Below are 27,089 nucleotides of genomic sequence, written 5' to 3'. Positions count from 1 at the left end.
TGCCATACATCCATGTTACTTACGGTTGAGAGGCAGGCTGGCATTGGTCACCCCCAGCTTGTTGGCAGCGACACATGTGTAGTTGCCGAAATGCTCCTCTGTTACATTGGTGACAGTGAGAAGTGATCTTGTACTATAGTTTTTAATAGTAATTCCATGTTTACCATTGATCAGTCTAGAAGGCAAAAGGAAAATCTTCTGTAAATCATATGCCTGAAGCAATCATGTTTGCATTTTCTTTATTTGCTTATGATGCCTGACTGCTACCAGGAGCTAACAGCAGGGAACTAGCCAGTGGAATAAAGCTAACACAATGGCAGAGCTGGGGAGCACTGGCAAAGCAATAACTGGATAGTATTACATTGATACAATTTCCTGCCAATTCGTTCTACAGTCTACGGACAATAATACGATGTAATGCTCACTTTCATCTAACTACCACTGCCCTATATCACAAACCATATAGTATGACAATAGAAAGCCCAGCTTTTAAATCTTGGCACCTTGGGGGACGGATAGCTCAGTGGTTTGAGCATTGGCCTGCTAAACCCAGGGTTGTGAGTTCAATCCTTGAGGGGGCCACTTACGGATCTGGGGCAAAATCAGTACTTGGTCCTGCTAGTGAAGGCAGGGGGCTGGACTCGATGACCTTTCAAGGTCCCTTCCAGTTCTAGGAGATAGGATATCTCCATTATTATTTTTTTTTTTTTTTAATAGGAAGGTGAAATCCTGTACTTGGATATTTAAATTGGCACATAACTGTTTAAAATATATAACTGAGTGTCCAAGTAAAGTAGTGTTGTGATAAATTTAAGTGCCAAGTCTGAAAATTGAGCCATTAGTGCTAACAAACAAAGTATAAAGCAAAGTCATCCAATTATCATAGTGTGGTCACAACGGCATCTACACAGCCTGTGGAAGCGAGCTTCTCAGATCAGGTTGATGGTCTTGGTTTGCAGGGCTCACACTACCACACTACAATTAGATACATAGACATGGCTCAAGTTGAAGATTGGGCTCTGAAGCCTATGGAGAGGGGTCCTCCAGCCTGAGTGGCAACTTTGAAGTGGTGAGCATTGCTCTACTTTCCTTTGTCCTGCAGCACAAAGAAAACAGAAAGCAGCCAGTTTGCATCTTTCCAGGTGAGGATTCGCCTGGTTTCCAGCTCCTGAGATGAAGGGCAAAGTGCCCCCTATAATAAGGCTCAAAATAAGGATTACTTCTCCCACATTTTTTTGTTTTGGCTTTGCTGGAGAGTCCCACGCTTCCAACTAGTCCCTGTCATGCAAAAATGGTAAAGAAGCGCAGAAAGAGTTACTTATTCCTAACGCCAAACAAGGGATTTTATTAGGAAAAGGGAAACAGTATTATTCCTATCTTTACTCTGCATCTCTCTTTGCTTTACAGGAAAGCTTTTGCATGGAACTTTTTCAAGATCCTCCTCATTGGTTGTGTAGTTGTTTCTCTAAACACAAACCAGGTGTCTAGAGGAACAACTACTTGAATTTATGGTCATTCCACAACCATGGCTACCACATAGGAGAAAGATATATTAACCAAGTTAGAAGGGGAACAATGTTTCCAGGCAAATGAACATCAATTTTTGAGTCTTTCCACTCTCTAGATTCACCAAAGATAAGGGATACATAATTCATCCTATGTAAAAAGCAGACACTGTAGTGATAAGCACCTGTACGGATAAGAGATAGCAAATATTATTTAATATCAAGGTTTTTTAAACGGCCCAGAAAAATCCTGGAGTTGAGGGGCAGCCATGGGACTTTACCTGAGTTGAGAGGAAAATCTCAGTCTTTATCATTTATCATGGTAGGGAAGAATGCACAAGCTGCATCGAACCAAGTCAGACACAAGAGTTAGATATATGATGAAAATAACCAGCTATGCTTGATTACTCAGAGTATTGCTTATATTTCATATTAAAAGCAGAATTTTGGCTTATATAAACATGTTACTCTTTAATTTTGATATATGGAAGCAGAGAATTGTAAATCCAGGAGAGGGATGCAATCTTTTAATATTCTGCCTCAAAATGCAAATCTATCATTATTAATAGTACATCTGCATATTGATTATTGAATATTTTACTGCATTTCATTAACGCTTCTAGTTTTCATTTAATCACTATACTTTCCTGCATATAAATTAGATTTTCATTGCAGTGTGTACTTTATATTCTCAGTGTATGTAAGTCAACACACTAAGAGTTCTGTACTGTTTTTTATATCTGTTGGCTGAGTGTATTGGCTAAACCATACACTGAAAAAGAATATATCAAATTCCAGTGGCTATGTACTGCCTTGTGGGCACTGTAAGGTCAGGAACAAACTAAGATAACTTACTTGAAGAAAAAACAGAGGATTGAAAATATGGTTTTGTGGGTAAGAAGAATAGTAACAAAATCCATTTTTACCTCCAGACTCGTGAAAGGCAAAATATATATTACTGTAAATGGCTATTTGCCTTCTGAAATTACAACTTTCTTTTCCTTCTTTTCCTCCACCACCCACAGAAAAACTGTGACGCTACTGCTTTGCAGTTCTGGGCTCCTCAAAAACTTACCACTTAGCTGTTGAACAGTGTACCATGTACGTAATGCCAAACTTACATGCAGTGTTGCATCATATATCTAGTATGTCTTTCAAAATTTCAGTGCTAAATAGTACTTTGGTGCCGCAAAGACCATTTTCACTGCTCTAGTGATCAGCAGCAAAGAAGCTAATAGAAAGCTTTGCAGGAAGGGCCTTGCATTGGGTTTTACATTGCCCAATCCAGTGGTCAGATCTGCCAAATGTAAGTGTTAAAGTCTTTTATGCTTTCGTATAAACCCAACAGATGCCAGTGATCATGGCAGCTACAACAGAAGGATATGAAAACAATATTAAATCCGCCTCCCCCCCCCCCCCCCCCCCAAAAAAAAACCAAAAAAGTCAAACAAGAGAAAATCTTTGGTCCACAAAGTTTGTGTCAGAGGAGAGAAAGATCCTCCAACACAGAGCCAAGAGGCCCTACCCCCATGAGGTTCCAAGCAGTATAAGTCCTACTCTATCACACCAAAGACCATCTGCATTACAAGTACTGACTTTGGTGTTGCAAACCGCTTTGGCCTCTCTCAAGCTCTCCAGATGTCTGGCCACATTGCCTTTTGTGCTTCCCAGGTGTTGACAGCAGCATATTTTGGCTTTTAATTTCAAAATATATAGAGCTTTTAATCTCCGAGGCCTAATCTACCTATTAAGACAGTCATCCTTTCCCTTTATTCTTTCCTTCTTCCCCACAAAATCCCTCTTATTTTGTCCTCCCTCATTCTTCATTCCATCACTGAATATCTCCTCCCTTCCTCAGTGTCCCCTCTTATCTGCTTCCACCATGTTCTCTCCCTCATGCCACTAACCCTTATAGTTGCTGGACTTTGCCTGCCTCCACCTTCATGCTTCCTAGCTTCACTGTCCATGCTCACAGCCTTTGCAATGCCCTGGCTCATTCTCTTTGTCCTCCCGGGTTTCTATCACCCCAGCTTTCACTCATCCTCCTCACTCTTCCTCCCACACTCACTCCTCATCCCTCCTCCTGCCTCTGTTTCCTCCTACTCCTCCTCATCTCTATTGCTCCATCATCCTTTCTAATGTCTTGCCTCCCGTTGTTCTCATCTCCCTCTCCGTGTTTCCTCCAGTTTGGTCCACCGGGTCCCATTTCTGTGTATTCAGCCTCTGCCACCTTCAGCTTCCCTGTCACACCTAATTTCTTTTAGGTTCTTCTGTTTACCCAGCTTCTGTGCCTCAAAACTCCCCTGTCCCTGTTCATTTCCCCACCCCCCTGAATTTCTGTGACCTCCAACCTGTCCCCCTGACTTATTCCCACCTCCAAATTCCTCTCCATCTATCACAGCTCCCCCAGCGATCACAGCTGCCCTCAGTTCCCGGGTCCTCTAAGGGTGGTTTTCCCCTACCTGTACCTCTTAACTCTATTTACCACTCCCAAGTTCCTCTTGAACCTTTCATCCCACCGTACCAGTCCCTTGGATGTGAAGAGGGAACTGGCTGCTGGTGCTATTGGGGAATGGAGGCAGAGTGTGCCCCTTTAGGCCCTGGGAGTCATTTAGGGTGGGTCATGGAATTTCACCAATAATTTCTGTATCAAGTCCATAACTTCTGTTTGAGATATAGCACTTATTTTAGGTTGATATCCAGCTGACTATAAGCCCAGCTCTCCTGCTCCTGGAAAAGGGATGGAGATCTGTGATTCCTACCAGAGTGCTGCCTCTAGGCTCTGTTGGGGTCTACATCATTTGTATCAAGCAAGTAAAGGAGCCTGAGGAATCTGAAGTTTCATTCCCCTTAAGTTGCTGGAATGGAAAATGAGCTTTCCATCTCTACCACCAATGCCCTCCCACTCAAGAGTCTCCTCCTACCGTACCCTTATCCTCCTTTTCATGTCATTCTCTCCAAGGAATAACTCCAGTGCTTGTATGTGCTGGTGGTTAATAACTTTCTCAAGAAGTAGCACATGCAACTGACAGGGACAGTTTCACTACTTTTCTCCAGGTTTCTGAACAGCAACACTAAAATTGATCAAAGTCTTATTAATTTCACTCTGCCACTGTTTGAGAAAGCTTTGAGCAGCAATAAAGGCACAGAAGCTGTCTGTCTGCAGACCAGGAAAACAGCACTGTACTGGTTAACACGGTGCAAATTTAGGTTTTCTTTGCAACTATAAGGCTAGAAACATTTATTTCTAAATAAATAATAATAATACTACCTAGCTTTTATATAACACTTTTCATCAGTATATTTTAAAGGGCTTTACAAAGAATGGTCATTATCATTATATCCACTTTAAAGATGGGGAAATTGATGCATAGAGAGGTCAAAGTGACTTGCACAAGGTCATCCAGCAGGCCAGAGGCAGAGCCAGGAACAGAACCCATGTCTCCTGGGTCCAGTCCAGGAGTCTACTATGTCACTGTGCCTCCCATGGAAATGAAAGTATATATTCTACTGCCTTCGTTTTTAGGATCCTGACTCCTCAGTGTTGTGTGGTGTATGCAAGACCTGTTCACTGTCATTTTTGCTTACAACAATGTATCTTAGTCAATACAAAAACTCTAGCCATTTTTACCAGTCACTTTTCAGAGAGCAACTGCACTTTAAGAGAATGCAGCTACATCATCTTTTTGTTCACCTTGCTATATTGCACTTGAGGCCTTCCAGTACAATAAGATCTCACTTTTATTCCAGATATTATACCTAGAAACAGATTACAGAAGATCATGCATCAGTATTAGCCCCAATGGGTATTTGTCTTTAGTCTCACATTTGAATCAATTAATGTTACTATAATCTATTAGACCATTATCATGATTTTAGTCTTTATTAGGTTATTTGAAATGTATGTTTTGTTTTCTTTATCATTTTTAATGGAATTAATATTTTTAGATTAAAGACCTTTGGGCTGCCTCTCTCATAATGGTTTAACCCTGTACTGTAGACAAAGTGAAAAACATATCAAATAGAGCTGTGTGAATAGCTGATTTTGCAGTTCAGTGGCCAAAATGAAAAATTAGAAAAATATTTTGTTTCGGGTGAACCTGAAATGAAAAAAAAATTGAATTTTTTGGTAAACTGAAAAAATAAAATAAATATTGTTTCTGGCAAAATAAAACATTTTGTTCAACCTAACACACTAAATTTCATTATCAATTTTTTTAACTTACAAAAATTAAATAAAGTTGAAGTAAAATTTGTAAAATTGAAGTAAAAATTCAAAATTGTTTTGAATCTAAGTCTAAACATTTCATTTAGAAAATGTTGAGACAAAATATTTTCAACATTTTTTTTTATTTTTTTCCCCAACTGAAACAATTAGCAAATTTGCAACAAATTTGCAAAATATTTTGACTGCCCACAATCTGCATTTTTTTCCCCCCCCCCCCCCCCCAAAAAAAGTTTTGTCTGAAAAATTTCACCCAGCTGTATTTTCCAGGTGGTTCCAGCCCAATTAAATTAATTCAGGAGATGAATGTTACTGCAGAATGTGTTGTCCTGTATATTAAATGGCATCTTACATCTTATGGTATGCACATTCATCAGTGCTCTGAGATCTGCAGTGGTTGACTACTGGCTTCCAGGTGGAGTTTCAGGTATTGGTATTGACAGATGAAGCTCTAAATGGAGACTGCTTTTCTCCCTGTCCCACATGCTACAGCTGAGATTTATATGGTACTTGAACTGGAGATCCCTTAGCTTACTAAAGACAGAACTTCGCATGAAATGTTTTGTGTGAAGGTGTTTTTACACTGGGGTTTACTCCTCGCCTTGGTCCAAACTAGCTTGAATTTGTTGACCTTCAGAGCATGAAGCATCTTTCTGAAAAGACGCTTATGAAGGGTGGATGGGTTGGAGTTTGAGTGGAACTTACTGATGGGGTACAATTTGTTTTGCAACTTTTTAATTTTGCTGACTAGCTTTATGCAATGGTGGGTTGTGACTGTCCCCCCCCCCCCTTATTTTATGGACTGTATTTTGAATGGATGCCAGGGTGCCTAGAGCCTTACAAGGCAACTTTTTATTGTGTTTAGATCCAAGTGAATGGAACAGTTTGTAAATTCAACAGTCATAGTAGTTATTTCAGATACAGATATTCTTCGGTGTTTTTCAAACTAACCCAACACTTAATTTTGTTTTTAAATTTACTCAGCACTAATTTAGGGTCCAATCCGTTTCTCATTATAGGAATGGAAGTGTTTCCATTGACTTCAGAAGGAAGTGAATTGGGCCCTAACATTTCCCGCAAGTTACTTTAGCCACGCCAATAAATAATCTGTTCACCGCTCTGCATAGTCTTTTCCTGAACTGCCTTTGAAAATTGACATTTCTCAGTTGTGCGTTACAGCAGGGAAGTGGCTTTACCAGCATAGTACTGTATAGATTTTTCATCTTTCAGAGATGATACTTGTAGGGATAGTATTGGGAAACACAGCAATGTAGGAGTAAAAAAAAAAAGTGACTTTCTTGCAAATGGGAAGGTTCTGCAATGTTCAAAAATACTAGAATCTCTGCAAATGTTCAGTATCTGCAGTGTGTCTATAAACAACGTTTTAACAAAAATACTATTTACCATTAGACTTAACATAAGCATATGCTAAAAATACTTAAGCAATAAGAGACAATAGGGTTGTGCATTTCTGGGTGATTAAAATAAGCCTCAGGTGATGTTATAACTGAAGCAAGAGGCAGACAGCAATGACTTTATTGTCCTGAAATGCATTGCCTGTTGTGTCTTACTGCTCTCATGAAACTGAGTTCATACATAAAAATAAGGGAATCAGTCAGATCCATGCATTTAATGGATATTACTGACATCAAATCAGGAGTCTCCAGTTGAGTCCAGACTCTATAATGTATGCAAACAGTACTGCAACATTGCTTGTAAAAAAAAAAACAAAAAAAACCCAACAACAAATCCTTCTTGAACATAATGGTAGTTTTTTTGTATAATAAAGGGGGAGAGACAAAGTGTGGACCTTTGGGAGCAGGATTTAGGGGGTTCCCTCCAAAGAAGATAATCTTCTGCTACTGTTAGTGCTAAGTCTCAGTTGCACCACATTAAAAAAACACTTTGCAACTCATCTGAGTATGGTATTCAGGACCATTCTGTGAAGTTGTGGAGCAAAGGGGACAGCTAATACTCCTATAGGAGAACAAATCTCAAGAAGAGCAGCTGGCCAGTCAGAAATGTTCTGACTAATTGTTTTCTATGAAAAATGCTCATTAATATTCCATGTTAAATCCCAGCATTAATGGGAAGTTAAAGTTGAGAAAGCAAGCACTTAACAGTCCAGAAATTCCAAAAGCTAAAGTGAACATTCACTTTGTCCCCTTGTGCATATGCCTTAAACACTGACAACTTAAATTTGCCCCAATATTGAAATTTTGTAAAAATAAACTTTTATATAAACCTAAGAGCCGTAAAACAGTTTTCACATTAAAAATATTGCAATGAAAGCAGTTGTTTTTAAATAAAGAAAGATGCGGTGGAGGAGACAGATACTCAAACGAGGTAGCATTAAGCACCTACAAATCAAACTGACTACAAACAAATAAGAAAAACACTTTATTGATTTTCAGCATGCAAGATGAGAGAAAGTAAACCCTGGGCCAGATTCTCAGCTAGCATAAAGCATCCTAGCTCCACTGACTTCAGTGGAGATATGGCAATTCACACAAGTTGGATCTGTTCCTCAGACCACAGATGGCAGAACTTATCCCCCCCCCAGTCTTTTGTCCTCAGACCACAAATGGCAGAACTTGTGTCCCCCCCATGTCTTTTGGTTGAACAGCCTTTTTTTCAAAATAGAAATTGGCTGTAGCTATTGTCATGATAATAAAAATTTCCCGTTTTTTTGTAATTTTTCTATCCATCTTAGGTACTTATATAGCCTCCATTATTATAGTATCTGACAACAGTGCATAATAATCTTTCCCTTCTGATTGCTGAAGGGAATGTTGGGCTTTTCTCATCTCATCCTAATGCTGGGAGAGGACTCTTCCAATGTTTCACTTGGTTTCTGTGAGAGAGAGGAGGCTTTCCATCCCTCATTCTCCAGAGAGGTTGTAATGATGCCTTGTCCTACTAGTTCCTTCCTTCTCACCTTCTGAGTAGGGAGGAGGGATTCTCAGGGTTCCCATGCTGCTGGGATTGTTTCTTTCAGTGACTTTGATTTGCACACACAACTTGGTTCCTGCACTATGTCTGATACCCGGGCATTGGGTTTAGTAGGGAGCACTGCAATGTTCAATGCAGTATTCCTCAGATGTGCTGAAAGATCTGATCTGTTTGCATGCGAGTACAGGTCCACTGGAAAAATTGAAAAGACTTTGGAGCGGGGGTCGGCAACCTTGGAGAAGTGGTGTGCCGAGTCTTCATTTATTCATTCTAATTTAAGGTTTCGCGTGCCAGTAATACATTTTAACGTTTTTAGAAGGTCTCTTTCTATAAGTCTATAATATATAACTAAACTATTGTTGTATGTAAAGTAAATAAGGTTTTCAAAATGTTTAAGAAGCTTCATTTAAAATTAAATTAAAATGCAGAGTCCCCCGGACCGGTGGCCAGGACCCAGGCAGTGTGAGTGCCACTGAAAATCAGCTCACGTGCTGCCTTTGGCACGCGTGCCATAGGTTGCTTACCCCTGCTTTGGAGACTGGATTGGGATAAAATAATAGGTCCCCAATCTAAAACCAGGAACATGATAACCATAGCTATCCACAAGATACACTGACTGCATCTTTTAAATGCTTCTTTACACCTTAATGGACCCAAACTTAGAAGTTAAGCCCTGTCAGTATGTTGTTTCTTCATCATAATCTTCCTACTGTAAATCAACTGAACATTAGTACTACACCAAACTCCACTGATACCTCTCTTTATAACACAAGGCTTATAATATGCAGAACAGCATTAGACTGGTATACAATAAATACATGCAGGTTACTTACTTTCTCTCTCCTTTGTACCACTCAAAGACTGGAGCAGGAACTCCTGCACTTTCACATCTTATCAATCCATTACCTCCTAGCATCACACCACTGGATTTAAGTTCCTGAATTGTGGGGGCGACTGGAAAAAAAATTGAAGTGCAAATTTTAAAGAAAAATCACTACAGATTTATATTTTCATTTCTTCTACAAAATGCTTGAAGTTACTTTCATGTCTGATGGATCAACATTACATTTTCCTGTTTTGATTTTTGTGACCGGACTACTCCCATTCAACCACATTTCTCAAATTGGATATGGAAGAAGTTATCCCTGAAAGTAGAATATAATATACAGCTTTTATTTAGCTGTGTATCTCAGACAACAAACATATAATCCTGTGATATGAACAAACAAGTGTCCACTGCATGTTGCACTAGGAATTATTCAAAAATATTTTAATTTCTTACCAAAGACAGTATGTACCCTATAAATATACCTAATCCTTAAGAGACTTATACAGAGCCCATTGAAAACTGGAAAGACTCTAACAGGCCCAACATGCATATGAAGACACAATGCCCACAGACTCTGCTAAGATTTTCGTCTGTCTAAGGAATTCAGGATTAAACCAAAAGCGTGTAAAATGTGAACTGTACATACTAAAGGTAGAACTCACTTTCACAATTATAATAATTAGAGTTTTTATATATAATAAGTCTGATTTTTCCCATAATTCACTATACACATAAATGTTGCATCCTAATCTAGTTTGCTCTCTTTTGCAGCTCTCTTTTTGCACAAAAGAAATACTTAAAAGATTAATATTTTAATTTACAGCAACAGATAAAAGATAAGTGATTGCCAATTTCTCAATTTTTCATGAAAATGCAACCTTAAACAGCACAAAATTGCACAAGAAATAGTTTAACAAGGGGAAAACATGAACAGATAAGCAATTGCCTTCTTAGATTTTTTTTGTATTTTATTAGCATTTTATGATGCATATAAATTATATTTAAAACTAGAAAAGAAAACATTCAACTTATAAATAAAACTCCATTCATTTTTTTCAAGCAATTTTCCAAATGTTCCAAATATATATATATGACTCCTCCCTCCATTCTTTTTCATAATCACGCTCATTTTTAAGCTTGTCATTTAAGAGGCCATAATCTTTTATGATAGCCAACTTCTGCAAAGAAAGGAACAGCTATATTAAACAGAAGGTTCATGAGGAAGTTCTTTACATAGGCTGGTCAGTTTCATAATGCTATTTTATGTGCCAATAGGGACATGACTCAGTACAAACAAAAATATGTGAATCTCGTTAAAAGTATATGAAGTAGAATTATGCTGTACTAAAATAAAATGTCTGGAAACAAGCATTAGTCTGCAGTATCCACTTCTATAGACCCTTAAAATAGCCTATACAGTGACTAATGCAGAAATTACCCCTAAGTATATTCACAAATATTTAAAAGGACACTTTACCTGGCAAGAATTATTGCTAATGGAGGGCATGATCCAGCTATTATTGAAGTCACTGGGCGTCTGTCTCTTCATTGACTACAATGGCAATTGGACTGAGTCCGTGTCACAGGGTTTGGGGAGTGCAATCAAGACCTGTGAGGGGTTGTGTCACTGCCCTGTAACCCAATGCTTTGCTGCTGTAGCTTCCAGCCTGGGATGCTCCGAGCTAGCATGCAGGTCACACCTTGAGTGCTTTTGTTCTAGACAGCCCTAGTTCAGCAGCTCTGACCCCAGTAGCCTGTCTACAGCCCTACTCTGACTTCCACCAGACTCAGTTACAACCAGCAAGGTGACTACAACATACTTCCAGCCCCAAATTTCTCCCAAACCATGTGCTCAGCAATGTCTAGCCCTCTCCTGGACAGCCTTGAGAAATAATACGATTCATTGTGCCTTTAAAGAGACAAAAGCACAATACAGCTTATTAACTTAACTGAGGTAAATACACCCTTCCTTTGAAACAGAGCACTGAGTTGGTTTATAGTAAAAATAAAACAAATGTATTAAAAATAGCACAAGAGGAATAACATTAGAAAGGATTACAAGCAAACAAAAGTGAAAACATGCATCTAGAAGTCTAAAATGTAATCTAGCAAGGTACAGGCTTTGGTCAAGGTAATTTCTCTCACCACTCTATCTTCTTCCAGCCATAGCTGACTTTCCATCAGTCAGGAACTTCCACAGAAGTACAAGGTGCTGGCTTCCCATGTCTTCCTAGGTGAAATATCTTTTTCCTAAGCAAGTTTCTCACCTATACACAATTCCCAGAGGTTTCAACCGCTGCCTCCCCCTTGGGTGAAGGACATATCTTTCTCAGCTTTCAGGAGCTCTGTTCCCTTGTGGCTCTCTAGTGATGGATGCTAAAATGGCTTTCTGGCTCTGCTTTTATCTTCCAAAGTTCAATGACCTAATTTCAAGCAGCAGAATGACCTCATGCTGTTTTTCCCTTCCTGTGGACTTCCCATCCCCCTATATGTAAATAGAGATTCCATTGTTTTGATTTCACCATGCTTAATTTACATAGGAGACAGGTAAACACCAGTGACATTCCCTCCTCCCTGGGAAACATCTGTTTTCCCTCTGTTTGGACACAGACTGGAAAGCCTAATATCAATGCATATCCATAATTCCTCATATAGTGGTAATACATACTTTTGACAAAGATATTTACCGCCAGTGTGTCATAGGCTATCATAAAACATCTCACTCGATAAAACGTTGATAATACAGTAATACTGTATACAATCAGTTGAGTCAATTGCTTATCCTGGTCTTTATAGCCCAGATAAAGTTTCTCTTCCCTGCTGGAAACCGATTCCTTCACCTCTTGTTAGCTTGATAGCTTAATTTACCTAAAATGTAAATGGGCCTTCATTGTCTCTCCCTGAAGGCTTTTCAGAGAAGCAAATACACATTCCTTTGTCTAGGGCAGACCCATTTACCTACTCCCTTGACTTATCTGTTTTAAATATATTTACATATATCACACAAGAATATTAATGATCAATGAGTTATTAGATTTCAAACCATATATTACATGTCACCTTTTATATAAATATCATGACGCAGTGTGTGAAGTATAGTGAGCATGTCAGGCCTGAGAAGAGCTGCTGACACAAGCAGTGAACCAGAAATGAGCCTGTGTGTCACAATCCCATACATTGTCCCAGATCTTTGGACCTTAAAGGCAATTAGACACTGTAGTTTGACAGCATGGTGTGTTTAAAGTACAGGACTGGGAAGAGCAAACTGGGTTCTGTTAATGACTCTGTCACTGACTTCCTGTGTGACGTTGGACACAATCTCGCTGAGCTTCCATTTACTAAAGTATTCACTATTAATTAGTATTCCAAAGATGTGTGAGAGCTCATCCAATTTTATATTAATTTGGAATCTGGGAAGAGAAAACTTGGATGCTAGGAATATAAGGATGGAGCCCTGCATTTAATAAAAAAAACACAGGAGAGTAAATTTTAGATGGGATTGAACAGAATGCATTATTTTCCATACCAATACATAGCACAATGTGAACTGGCTTCAGGAAGCCACCAAAAGATCTTTTCTCTCCTTTAGTTTTAGCAGCCATAACCACTCTCTCCAATTGTCTCTTTCCCATAATAACAGGGAGTGAATGGATCAGTCCATACTCTTTAACTGATAGTGACAAGATTTTCAACTGTGCAATAACAAGGCATTCTCAATTTACATGCACTATTACCATGACTTAAAATCAGTGCCACATTTTTACTGAAAAGCATACTAATATGTGTAGTGAAAACTAGTAACCCTCATGGGACTAGAATCTGTACTGTCTCTGCTGAGAGATGCAGCACAGAAGGTTCAGTCTGAGACTGGGGGCAAATGCCACCTTTGTGCTGCCCCAATTCTGGGCTACCATGGAAACTGAAATAGCTTCTGGCATAAGTTAAAGCAGCTTTCAGGACGACTATTTTTTGGAAGCTGTATCTGGGTTTCTCTGGGTTGCCCTGCAGCTTAGAATTCCCATAGCACAAAGCACTATGAGCATAACTTCTCCCACCTCTAATTCACCCACTCCCACCCCCAGGCCAAGGCATGTAAGGTGGGGCAGTATAGGTCTGCTTACATAAGCCCTACACTGCTACTGTGCAGAGGGATTTCCCCTGTGCCTGTTGTATCCCCTTTAAGGACCCTATATGCCACCAGAGCAGTGTGTGAGGGCTGGAGTTGGGGTAAGAATCCAGACCAAATTCTAGATTGATGATAATAAACAAACTCCCAACTTCTTTTCAGTTGTACTCAACCAAATGAAAACAGTTTAAATATGACATCTGTTTGTTACCCCTAGACCCCTTGCCTAACTTCCAACTGTTTCTGCACATTTCTCCTTTTTAATCAGTTTGTATTTAGGTCATCTGTGGATGCCTTTCTTGTAATTCTGATTCTCTGAAGATACCACCTTATAGGATTCTCACACCTCTCAATGGCACATTCAGAGACCAACATTCATAAGTGGCCCGGATGGCTTGTGACCGCAGGGGGTTTGGTCATACTCTATGCTGCTACCGCTTCTGTCAAGAGTAAAAACAAAAAACCTTTAGCAACTGGGGTGTTCCACCAGGCTCATGCCGAGGAGTTAAAACTAGGAGTTAAAATCCTGCTGGTATTTTTAGAGAAATATTTCCTGTCTTTCTCGTTTAACTCACTTTCCTTCTCAAGCACTTTTCCTGCTGCCTATTAACTTTTCTCAGAGAGTGATCCCTCTTTCTCTCTCCATTAGGAAAGTCCAGCTGCCCTCAGTAACACTTTTCTGTGTTGCCTCCCTTACTAACTGCTGAAATTTTATATAGCCCAGGTTAGGAAATTGAAAATAAATAAATACATCCCAATGGTCACTCCCAAATGGCAGGTAACCTATTGCAATAAGTGCAATTATTATAAATTGTGTTAAACATCTAGTTACAATTACCTTTTTTAGTGAAGTCTGAAGCAAAATAAGCATTATACATTTCAGCTTTCTTGATGTTGTCCATTAGCTCTCCTTCCTTGTTAAGTAGTGGGCCTACACTTTCCTTTGTCTTTCTCTTTGTCTTTATAGAACCTCTTCTTATTGCCTTTTATGATCCTTGCTAGGTGAAACTCATTTTGTGCCTTAGTCTTTCTGATTTTGTCCTTACATGTTCGTACTATTCTTTTGTACTCATCCTTAGCAATTTGCATATTGATCTCTTGCTATTCTTCCTATCTTTTGTTTGCATCAGGATGGTTTCTTGTTGTGTCTTTAATATTGCCTCTTTGAGAAACTGCCAGCTCTCCTGAATGCATTTTTCCCTTAGATTGTCTTCCAACGGGACCTTAGCTACTAGTTCTCTGAGTTTATTAAAGTCTGAGCTTTTTGAAGTCAATGGTCCTGGACATTGCTCATTGTCCTGAACAATTCTGTTGCTCTTACTCCTTCCATGACAAGAAAAAACACTAACTGAATAGCTAATACAGTAAATTAAAATCATAAAAATAATAGTGATATTCCACAAGGATTTTTTAATCAAAGCTGCAGAGATTTACTACTAGTCAGTGTGGAGAACTAAACCTAGCACTAAACCTTATTTTGGATGACGTCCGAACCTGGGCTGGGGCACAATAAGATTGCACACTGTGCTACCCAACGCTTAGAACAACGCTGCCTCAGCTCTCGTCCCCTAGTCCTCCTCCTCTACTTGCGCTACATTGATGACATCTTCATCATATGGACCCAAGGCAAGGAGGCCCTTGAAGAATTCCGCCTGGATTTCAACAATTTCTACCCCACCATCAACCTCAGTCCACAAAAGAGATTCACTTCCTGGACACTACAGTGCAAATAAGTGATGGTCAAATAAACACCACCCTATACTGGAAACCTACTGACCGCATGTAGTGGTGGGGGGTCACCCTGCTTCGGCCCTGAAGGGGTTAAAAGCAGCCCTGCAGAGGGCTGTGGTGCAGAAAAGCTAGGCTGATTGGGGGAAGCAGCCAGAGCTGGGGCCATGCCCCAATCAGGCCACAGCTGGCCCTATAAGAAGGCTGAGGGCCAGAGGCTGTAAGACAATCTCTCTAGCTCCCTAGAGAGAGAAGGACCTGGCTGCCTGGGAAGCTGAGGAGGGTACCTAGGGTGGAGCAGTGCTGGGGAAGTGCAGCCTAGTAAAACACCAGGCTGCGGGCCTTGTTAAAGGCCTACAAAAGGGTACGGGGGCTGCAGGGGAGCAGCCCAGAGATAGGCAGAGGCAGCTGGTCCAACCCCCCATTGCCGATGATGAGTGGTTCATAGACTGCAGTCTGCCCCAGGGAGCAAGGGCTAGATGGGGACTGGCAGTAGCCACTGAGGTAAGGTGGGGATAGGGAGTTGGGGGTTCCCCTGGGTGGGGAGACCCAGATTGTGGGATACTGCTAGTGGGCAGAACCCCTGATGTAAAGGGCACCGGGATCCAGGAGGGACACGGGGGCCAGCGGCAGGCGAGACACCGGTCTGCAGAGTGCGCTCCAGAGACTGGATGAGCTAATTCCCGAGTCGACCAGCAGGAGGTGCTGCGCCAGTGAGTCGAAGCCCCCACACCGCTATACTTACCTACATGCCTCCAGCTTCCATCCAGGACACATCACACGATCCATTGTCTACAGCCAAGCCCTAAAATACAACCGAATTTGCTCCAATCCCTCAGACAGAGACAAACACCTACAAGATCTTTATCAAGCATTCTTAAAACTACAATACCCACCTGGGGAAGAGAGTAAACAGATTGACAGAGCGAGACGGGTACCCAGAAGTCACCTACTACAGGACAGGCCCAATAAGGAAAATAACATAACACCACTGGCCACCACGTACAGGCCCCAGCTAAAACCTCTCCAGCACATCATCAATGATCTACAACCTAGCCTGGAAAATGATTCCTCACTCTCACAATCCTGGGGAGGCAGGCCAGTCCTCGCTTACAGACAGCCCCCCAACCCTGAAGCAAATACTCACCAGCAACTACACACCGCACCACAGAAACACTAACCCAGGAACCAATCCCTGTAGCAAACCTCATTGCCTACTCTGTCCCCATATCTACTCTAGCAACACCCTCAGAGGATCCAACCACATCAGCCACACCATCAGGGGCTCATTCACCTGCACGTCTACTAATGTGATATATGCCATCATGTGCCAGCAATGCCCCTCTGCCATGTACATTGGCCAAACCGGTCAGTCTTTACATAAAAGAATAAATGGACACAAATCAGACATCAGGAATGGTAACATGCAAAAGCCAATAGGAGAACACTTCAATCTTCCTGGACATTCTATAACAGATTTAAAAGTAGCTATACTTGAACAAAAAAACTTCAGAAACAGACTTCAAAGAGAAACTGAAGAACTAAAGTTAATTTGCAAATTTAACACCATTAATTTGGGCTTGAATAGGGACTGGGCGTGGCTGGCTCACTACAAAAGCAGCTTTGCCTCTCCTGGAATTGACACCTCCTCCTCAATTATTGGGAGTGGACTACATCTACCCTGATCGAATTGGCCTGTCAACACTGGTTCTCCACTTGGGAGGTAACTCCCTTCTCTTCATGCGTCAGTATATAATGCCTGTATCTGTAATTTTCACTCCATGAATCTGAAGAAGTGAGGTTTTTTACCCACAAAAGTTTATGCCCAAATAAACCTGTTAGTCTTTAAGGTGCCACCGGACTCCTTGTTGTTTTTGTGGCTACAGACTAACATGGCTACCCCCTGATACTTGATACCAAAAATAATGTAATTTTCAAATGTGTTTTGTATGATCAGGTTCAGTATGAGGTGGTATGGCATACAAGCACCCCTCAGGGGGGTACCTTGTTCTCCGGAAGTTCAGCTTTCATTTTTTAAAGAAATGTAAATCTCTAGTTGTTATGGTTTGGGCTCCATACAGGGGTAACTATGTGAAATTTAATGCCTGTGTTGTACAGAATTCAAACTAGATGATCAAATGGTCTTTTTTTTTACCTTAAACTATATGAATCTAGTTACAAGGAAAGCTTATGCCCAAATAAATCTGTTAGTCTTTAAGGTGCCACTGGACTCCTTGTTGTTTTTGTGGATACAGACTAACACAGCTACCCCCTGATACTTGTGCTACCCAAAGACTCCCAGCATCACAATCACAATCAAGCATGAACATCACACGTGCTTAGTAGTAGAGGCTCATGGATCTATTGTCTCCTTAATGTGTATGTATAACTCCTATAACACTTGTTGTATGTTTTTTTAATGTGTAGTTTATAAAAGAACAGGAAGAACAATGCACAAGGTACACAGTCATTCAGACAGCTACGGAAAATATGCAAAAATTCTAGCTAGAACAGGTTTTGTCTTTTAACATTTTAATGAGCTCTGGGACTTTTATGCATATTAGTTATGTTGCCCTAATTACTCATTATAATTCTAATGTGCATTTTATATTTAATTACAATGCTTATAAAAATTTGGTATGGACAGTAAATTATTATAACTAGCATGAGCATAATGATTATGAGCTGAATTTATTAACTTTTACACTAGCATTCAGTGGTAGTAACTTTCAATTTCACCTGTATGATTAACCGCACTGTCTGATTAAACAAACATTTTTGTGGAATTGTAAATATCAAAAAAGTATCTTTTTTATTTTGCCAATTTTCATCTAATTTAAATTTTGGTTTCTTTCACTTTTTCTTTTGTAAAGCAAATTTATCTCCAATGTTTCAAAATAAAGATATTTTTCTTACAAGGGACCAGGCTTTCTACAATTCATTGAAACAAGAAGCCAAACATCAGCAGTTTTCAAATCTTTGGGATGTCTTAATATGAAAATTACTGAGGTCTTAATATGAAAATTACTGAGGTCTTTACAGCAGTAAGAAGTGTTATTTATATCCTACACTCAGCCAGACAGTAAAAATTGGTCTCTTTATGGAGATTTATGAATCTTTACAAAAATATTTCAATTTGTTTAGGGCAAAATGCATGCTTTTTCATCAGTTGTAAAATGTTGTGTTTGCCAAAATATAATACATTCATCTTCATCTATATTGTTAATATTAGAGAAAAAATAATTAGTTCTTGTTACCACAGCATATTTGCAGTTCATAAATGTATTCTTGTAAAGATTTACTAAGTCTTAAAAGTAAGGGTCCAATTCCTGATGTTCTTTCATTGGGCCAGAAACAGCAACCCTAATTCATACTGAGTAGCACTTACACAGTTTTTTTTTTCAACTTCCATATCAGGATGAGAAACTGTCCTTTAACCATTAAACAGACAAACTAATTGATTTCCCCCCCCCCATGTTAAGTTCTCCTCACACCTTCTATGGGTCATCTCGATTATCACTTCAAAGTTTTTTCTTCTGCTGCTACTGATAGCTCATCTCAATTGATTGGTCTCTTACAATTGGTATGCGTACTTCCACCTTTTCATGTTCTCTGTATGTATAAATATCTTCTGTCTGTGTGTTTCACTCTATGCATCTGAAGAAGTGAGCTGTAGCCCATGAAAACTTATGCTGAAATAAATCTGTTAGTCTCTAAGGTGCCACAAGTACTCCTGTTCTTAATGACAATTATAAATGCCTGGTTCATCTTCTCTGTTGCTATTACTTCTATAACTGTGGGAGAGAAAAGTTGTCATAATTATTTCTTCCATCTTCTTACAAACTTATAAAATAGTTGAGGATCTTCATTAGAACTATAGACCTAATCACATGACACAAAACTCGGCAGTGCTGGAGAGAAATCAGCAAAATCACCAATTGCTACTCATTTCTTGTTTGGGCCTCGGGCATTTGAATGGAATCTTCTAAGAAGAACTTTATTATGGCACCTGGGTACTTTAGGCAAGAAGAATGGAAAGTATAATTTTATTCAAAGAGAATTTATGGTATAGCTTAGAAAGAAAAAGTTAGCATATCAAGCTGCTGTTAAGACAAGTGGAAGGGTTTATTTAAAGTACTGAGCCAGACGGTCATAACAAATTTGGATGAAACTTGGAAACTTCAGTTTTTGATGGGAAGTCACAATTTTGGTGAAAAATTCACTCATTATTTAATTATCTTGTAACTTGTATCCATTAAAGCCACGCAGCTCATAACCCTGCCAAATTTGGGCAGGTGTAATTCAGATAGTTGGAAAACAGATGAAACAAAACATTGTAAAATTTCACAGTATGTTTTCTGAACTCAAGTCTGCTCACCTCAAATTATTTGCAAATGCATCCTCCTTCCTGATCATGGACTTCATATTCCATATTTGCCCTGAAATTCACCATAACTGCTCAAGCAGGATAGTCTGCCTCTCAAGAATGCCTGGTTTTAGCTCTGTTCATAAGGTACATTCACTGGTCCCAGTCCCATGCCATTTTCACATTCATTCTACTAAGCAGGGGTCTGCACAGGAATTTAAATCTGACTGCTTTTGTAGAGGCACCTTAAACACACGCATATAATACACATTAAACCAACACGTGCACATACATCATATGCATAGAAATAAACAGCAGTACTCACCAGTTCAATGAAAATCCATGTACCATGTAGCCATCTGAATAATTTTTTCCCAAGTACTTGGCTCTGGTGGGATCACAGAGCTACTCCAGCCACAGGGTTGTGGAGGGGAGAGAGAACTCCTCTGGCCCTGAGGCCATAGTGGGGAGAGCGAACTTCTCTGATCCCAGGGCAGCAGTGGGGAGAGAGAGAGAGAGATGCTTTGGAACAGGGCCAGAGGAGGTCTGTGCCACAGCCCTGGGGCCAGAGGAGCTCTGTGACCTCCCAGCAGCCCCAGGGGAGGAGGAACTTGCTTTCCCTGTCACAGCCCCGGGGCCGGAGGAGCTCTGTGACCCTGCCAATTATTGATGGGGGTCCATGCCCCTGCTTGCTCTCCCTTGTGTGCACCCCTGCTACTAAGTAATATTTCTTCCACATGCTGAAATTCACTTCCCTACATAAAGAAGGAAGGATAGGACAGATTAAATCTATCCCACCAAGCCAGGACATTGGGCTGAAAGGTTGCTTTCAACCACACGGCTGCTACTCCAGTCCATGGGCTGAAACAGTGGCTTCAGCCCTTCTGAACCAAATATATGGGATAGATTCATATAATCATAGACTGAGTAGCTTTTCCAAACCCTAGTCCTTGCAGATCTGGCACAGAGAACCCTTCAAAACACATGATACCAGCAGCTCCCTAGGTTGTTTCTGCAACAGGGAAAAAATTATCATAGAAGTTTTACTATTATCCAGTTGAAATTTCTCAACTAGATGAAACACTTTTCTCTATTAAGTACCATAAAATGTTAAGAACAACATGTAATTCTAAGTGAATTAAATAATATTGTTGCATGCTTGCTGAAAAGCAGCAGATTCAAGGGCCTTGCAGTTCGGTTTGAGCTTGGAAGAACAGAGATGGCTGGAAAAGGGAGTTTCCATTTTGTGGGAAATTCTGGGTTGTCGACGTTTTGTTTTGTTCCACCTGGGAATGAAACACTGACATCATGGAACTTCCAATGAAACAGAATAATCTGTTTAAGTGCTGGCCAGTCCACTGAGTAGTTGAGCAGCTGAGCAACTTCCCAGCAGGCTGGGCAGCCAGGGAGCTGGCCAGGGCAGTTGGATGATCAGTTGGGCAGCTGGCATGCCTGCCTTCCTGATTTCCATTGAAAGCTTGTAGGGAATTGACACGTTCCTTTAGGGTGACCAGATGTCCTGATTTTATAGGGACGGTCCTGATTTTTGGGTCTTTTTCTTATATAGGCTCCTATTACCCCCCACCCCCTGTCCTGATTTTTCACATTTGCTGTCTGGTCACCCTACGTTCCCTCAGATTGTTTGTATTCTATTTTCTGAAAGAAAACTGTTCCATCAGAAAAATTTTGACCAGCTCTATGGCGTAGAAATTGGTGAACACTACGTCCCTCTCCCTTCCAGCCCCAGCATGCCATTTAGTCTAGGGACTTATGGGAGCTCTTAGAGCAGCTTGTGGCTGCCTTACACAATGCCTGTGCTGGGCGGGGAGGGAGGGGGGCAGAGAGGATTCTCCCCTAGCTGTCTCCAGAGTTTTTGCAGCACCTGTATGCCGCTGCCATTGGGCCAAACATTGCACCCTTATAATTAAATTGAGCAGGCTGAGATCCTTGGGTGCTATTGTTATAGGAAATATCCCGCCAATTTCTTTAATTGGTTCTGTAAATAGTAACTTTAAGTAAGTACAACTGGTGGAATAGTAATACCCTATTTAACAAAATAAATCTTTAAAAATATACATTTGTGCTCTCCTTAGCCGCTGGTAATAAAAACAAACAAACCAACAAAACCCCCAGCTATATGTGTTGAACAACTGTAAAAGCTGTGTGAGTGGTCCTGAAACTGGACACCTGAAATAAAAAGTAGGTCCCAAATAACAAAATTAACAAAATGGTGTTGCAGAAAAGCAGTGTTATGCACCATGGCTTTTGATTTTGTACAGCCCATATACATAACAAAGTAGCTAAATATACTCACCAAATGATATTTCTAAGGATACTGCTCATTATTACTGTATAATAAGTGGAAGCACAAGTCAGCGTTAGCATCAAACAGATTGTTTGAGGTTGCAAAGATGGCAGCTGTCACAGCTTGACAGCTTTCTTGTTAGTGAATCAGTATTACTGACAGTCTTTTTGACTGAAAACCACTGTTCACTGACAGTGTGCTATAGCTGATAAACATATATATCTCGTGAAGAATGAGGCAAAACCATAAAAGGTTTAGAAGCTACTGCTCTACTTTAAAAATAAATGAAGTTTGCACAAGGTTTTTCAGGTAAGCTGCAACAAATGTAATAGTTTATAGAAACAGACCAGCGTATGTTATTCCGATATTTAGTAGATACAGAAAAAAATAACAGTGGCAGCACTCCAGAACTTTCCCTTAAACAAACAGTACATTCACAAAAATAGTATTCAATCTCTAATAGCTTCAGTAGAAGTTTACAGAGAAATTTAGGAAAATATGCAATTTTTTTTGCATCTTTGCAACTCTGAGGGGGCATATGAGTCTCATCAACTCCTTTCAAACACAGTTTTGGGCAGATTTAATTTATTATGATATTCATAAAAAAGTAAGGCAAATAGTATGTATGAAAAAGAGCCAGGTTCACTCTGCTTGTATGTTCTACCCCTTCTATCCTGTGTATTTAGATTGCAAATGCTTTGGGACAGAGACTATGTGCTATTCTGTGTTTGTACTGGTCCTAGCTCAATAGGCCCTCATTCTTGGTTGGCCCCTAGGCACTACTATAATAAACATGATTAGTAATAATAATGAGGCGGATGCAGCCAGGTGCTCTGCAAATTTCCTCAAACAACTTGGACAATGTACAAAACATTATGATTTGGAACATGGCCACTACTACATTCTGGAGTCCCTTCAAACACATGTATGGCAAAAATGTGGGGATACATTTAGGACTTTCACAGCCTGAATTGTGATAATGGTGCCATTTAACTGAAGCATACAGAGCACAGCAGCCTTTCTTTGGCTCTTGTTTACAAGATTTTCTGGATAAACAGTTTCTATTTTCTCTCAGTGCTGCAGAACTTAACTGATAAAAATCCAATTGTTTGGATGCTAGGCGGCACAGTGGGTTAAATGTATTGTCTTACATCTTTAGAGGTCAATGTTCAAAACAAGGATTAGATCACAATTTATTAACATTTTCTGAAAATGTTTTTTTTTTTAATTCCTTATGAAATGGATACAGCTGTGAATTTCTAGTTTGACATTTGGTATGAATATTTTGCACACCTTTAGTCAGAAACACTGAGCAATATTATTATGAGTATTCATTAGCAATGTTCCGAGGTGGTGATGACAGCAATAATCAGGATGTTGCACTTCAGGCCAGGTGAATTGGCAGAACTACTTGGGAAAGCTGGAATACCTTCCCATATTTTCATTCATTTAAGCCAATTTTACATATAAATCCAACAGTTTTTAGTTTAGGTGTTAATATAATACCAAGCTAAACTATTTAGATACTGAGGCCTGGTCTACAGTGTGTGTGTGTGTGTGTGTGTGTGTGTGTGTGTGTGTGTGAGAGAGAGAGAGAGAGCTAAGTCGGTCTAAGTTATGCAACTTCAGCTACGAAAATAGCGTAGCTGAAGTCGACGTACTTAGAGCTACTTACTGCGGTGTTTTCACTGTGGTAGGTCGACTGCTGATGCTCCCCCGTCGACTCCGCCTATGCTTCTCGCTCTGGTGGAGTACCAGAGTCGATGGGAGAGGGCTCGGCGGTCGATTTATCGCGTCTTCACTAGACGTGATAAATCGACCCCTGATGGATCGATAGCTCTGGAGGTAAGTGTAGACATGCCCTGAAACTATACAACTTAGGGCTTGTCTACACAGGGAGTTAGTGTGGTGTAAATCAACAGCGTGCACTAACTTGCCACGTAGACAAGCTCTTAGACATTAGCAATACTGTCAAATAGAGCATCCAGAAAGGTAGTGAGCAAAGAAGTGTTTCAAGTCAACTATGTACAGTGCATTGTGAACTGATATATGTGGTGAATTACATTTTAATAATCATTTACAATCCAGAAATGGATGTTATCTTCTTACTCACATAGATAGTAAGTGTTTAACATAAGCTAAAGTAGCATGTGCCAAAATGGTAATCATAGATTCATAGACTTTAAGGCCTGAAGGAATCATAATGATCATCTAGTCTAACCTCCTGGACATTGCAGGCCAAAGAACCTCACCCATCTTCCTGTAGTACACCCATAACGTCTGTCTGAAGTCCTCAAATCATGATTTAAAGACATCTTGCTCTCATCGTAAAGAAGTATCATTGTTCTGCTTTCTTATGGAGTAGTGTTAGCTGCTCCATAGTAAGGTTACAACTGAGTTTCTATTATAAGCCTAATTTTTGCTCCACACTACCAAAAAAAAAAAAAAAAAAAAATCCACCACACTGGCCTCAAAATTAGTAGGTTAGATTTGAGACAGAAAATAGAAAATATGTAGAGAATCAGTTAAGTGATTCATGAGCAGAACCATTAATATTGATTTTCAAGAAGTCTTGGACCACTGATGAAGTTCCAGAAGACTGGAAGAAAGCTAGTGCTGTGCCAATACCCAGAAAGGTTAAATAGGACAACTGGAGTAATTATAGGCCTGTCAGCCTGACATTGATCCCTGGCAAAATAATGGAACCGCTGATACAGGACTTGATTAATAAATAATTAAAGGAGCATAATATAACTAATGCCAATCAACATGGTTTATGAAAAATAGATCCCAGCAAACTATCTCAATATTTTTTGAGATTACAAATTTACTGGATAAAGATAATAGTGGTGATATACAATACTTAGACTTCTGCAATGCATTTGAAATGGTACCGCACAACATTTTGAATAAAAACCTAGTACAATATAAAATTAACATGGCACATGTTAAGTGGATTAAAAACTGGCTATCTGACAGGTCTCAACACGTAATTGTAAATAGGGACACATCACTTAGCAGGTGTGTTTCTAGTGGGGTTTTGCAGGGATCAGTTCTTTCTGATGCTATTAAACATTTTATGTTTTCTTCCAGTTCATTTATAAGAATCATCGCTGATAAAGTTTGCAGATGACACAAAGATTGGGAGCATGGAAAAGAATGACGAGGACAGGTCACTGATACAGAGTAATCTGGATCGATTGGAAAAGTGAGCACAAGCAAAAAATATTATTTTAAATGCAGCCAAATGTAAAGTTATGCATCAAAAAACAAAGAATGTAGGACATACTACTTAAAGGATGAGGAACTTTATTCTCAGAAGAGGTGACTCTAAAAAGACTTGGGGTCAGGGTAGATAATCAGTTAAACATTAGCTCCCAGTATGTTGCTATAGCCAAAGAACTAATGCAATCCTTGTATGTATAAACAGGGGAATCTTGAGTAGGAGTAAGGAGGTTATATCTCCTCAGTATTTGGTACTGGTGTAACTGCTGCTGCTGCAGTTCTGGTCCATAATTCAAGAAGGACTTACTAAATTGGAGATAATTCAGAGAAGAGCCATGAAAATGATTAAAAGAATGGAAAACATGCCTTAAAATGATAGACTTAAGAAGCTCAATCTATTTAGCTAAACAAACAAAAGGTAAGGGGTGACTTGATCACAGTCTATAAGAACCTAACATGGGGAACAAAAAAATTGATAATAGGCTTTTCAGTTTAGCAAACAGGAGCCAATGGTTAGAAGTTGAAGCTAGAAATACTCAGACTGGAAAAAAGGTACACATTTTTCAGTAAGGGTAACTAACCATTGCAACAACTTACTAAAGTTTGTGTGGATTTTCCATCACTGGCAATTTTTAAATCACAATTGGATGTTTTTCTAAAATATATGTTCTAGTTCAAAAAGGAAGTAATTCAGCTAAATCCTATGGCCTATGTTATACAGGAAGTTAGATTATCATCACAGTGTGGTCCTTTCTGGCCTTATAATATGAACACTATACCAGAAACAATTCACCAATGTTCCAAAATCATTTTGTTGTTGTTGGCACTTTGCAGCATAAAAACAGAAAGCAGAAAAGAAATAATACATAGTTTACAATGCTCTCCAAACTCAAATCTAGGGCCAAACATTTGGTTTATTCCAGTCTAATTTTAGAAGTTATTAAAATCTGATTTAATAACTTCACCAGGGAACCAGTGCTGTAATCAGCAAGCTTTAACAATATAATTGAAATCTACACCTACCACCAGAGATTGGGTCGAGTTCAAATGATGAACAGAGTCATTGGGACAAGAGGACAGGGTCTGTGAATACATGCCACACAGGAGCATGGCTTTGCAGATTAAAGGTGCACAACACAGACTGCCATCACAAAACTGACTTGGACATTAGGGTGAAATCCTGTTTCCACTGAAATCAATATCAAAACTCCCACTGACTTCAATGGGGCCAAGATTCCATGCACCCTAGGAAGTTGACGGGCAGGTACCACATTGCTGTGTATCTCCCAGGGTCTTGCAAGAGTAGAATCTTTATCCTGAGGACCTACAGAGAGTCAACAGAGACACATAGTCACACTGTATATGTGCCTGGACTCTTATTTTCACCTTCACACTTTTGTGGGGCATAATACTAGCATGAACTGAAAAGTGTAGGACATTTATCTGAACCATGCCTGTCCATACCAATAGAGTTGAAAAATCTCTTCATAACTGTAGAAAAAAAACCCTAAATCCTATTAAAAAATTCTTGCACCCTCAAAATCCAGCATAGCAGTTTAACAGACTGCAATGTATTTGATATTTATGCATTAGGATTCAATTGTATGATTATTATATATACAAGACATTAAGTATATTTTCCCATTGATTGTGAATAAGTGAATGTTAGTATGATATTCTTCTAGTCCTCTAAAAAAAGGAAAAGATTGTTACTGACCCAAAACATTGCTTGCAAAAAATATAGCTTCCATAGTGTCTTTCACTTTTTCCAAACTGTTAGTGATTTATTAGAGCCAGGTTTCAAACAGAGCTAAATTGATTTGGGAAA

At 39.6% G+C, this 27,089-nt stretch overlaps 1 protein-coding gene across 2 annotated transcripts in view; it reads right to left on the bottom strand.

Moving 5' to 3' along the window:
• NEGR1 (neuronal growth regulator 1) overlaps positions 1–27,089 on the bottom strand; it is a 552,031-nt gene that overhangs the window by 133,620 nt on the left and 391,322 nt on the right. For both annotated transcript variants that reach the window (XM_034780292.1, XM_034780293.1), the window contains exons 5-6: positions 9,516–9,636; positions 24–175 (exon numbers count right to left, since the gene is read on the bottom strand). In XM_034780292.1, coding sequence (XP_034636183.1) covers positions 24–175; positions 9,516–9,636 — 273 coding nt within the window. The remainder of the gene's footprint in view (positions 1–23; positions 176–9,515; positions 9,637–27,089) is intronic.

The sequence above is a fragment of the Trachemys scripta genome, chromosome 8 (genome assembly GCF_013100865.1).
Source record: "Trachemys scripta elegans isolate TJP31775 chromosome 8, CAS_Tse_1.0, whole genome shotgun sequence".
Taxonomy (NCBI): Eukaryota; Metazoa; Chordata; order Testudines; family Emydidae; genus Trachemys; species Trachemys scripta.
The sequence above is the reverse complement of the archived record's forward strand: the minus strand, read 5'-3'. Positions and strand labels throughout refer to the sequence as shown.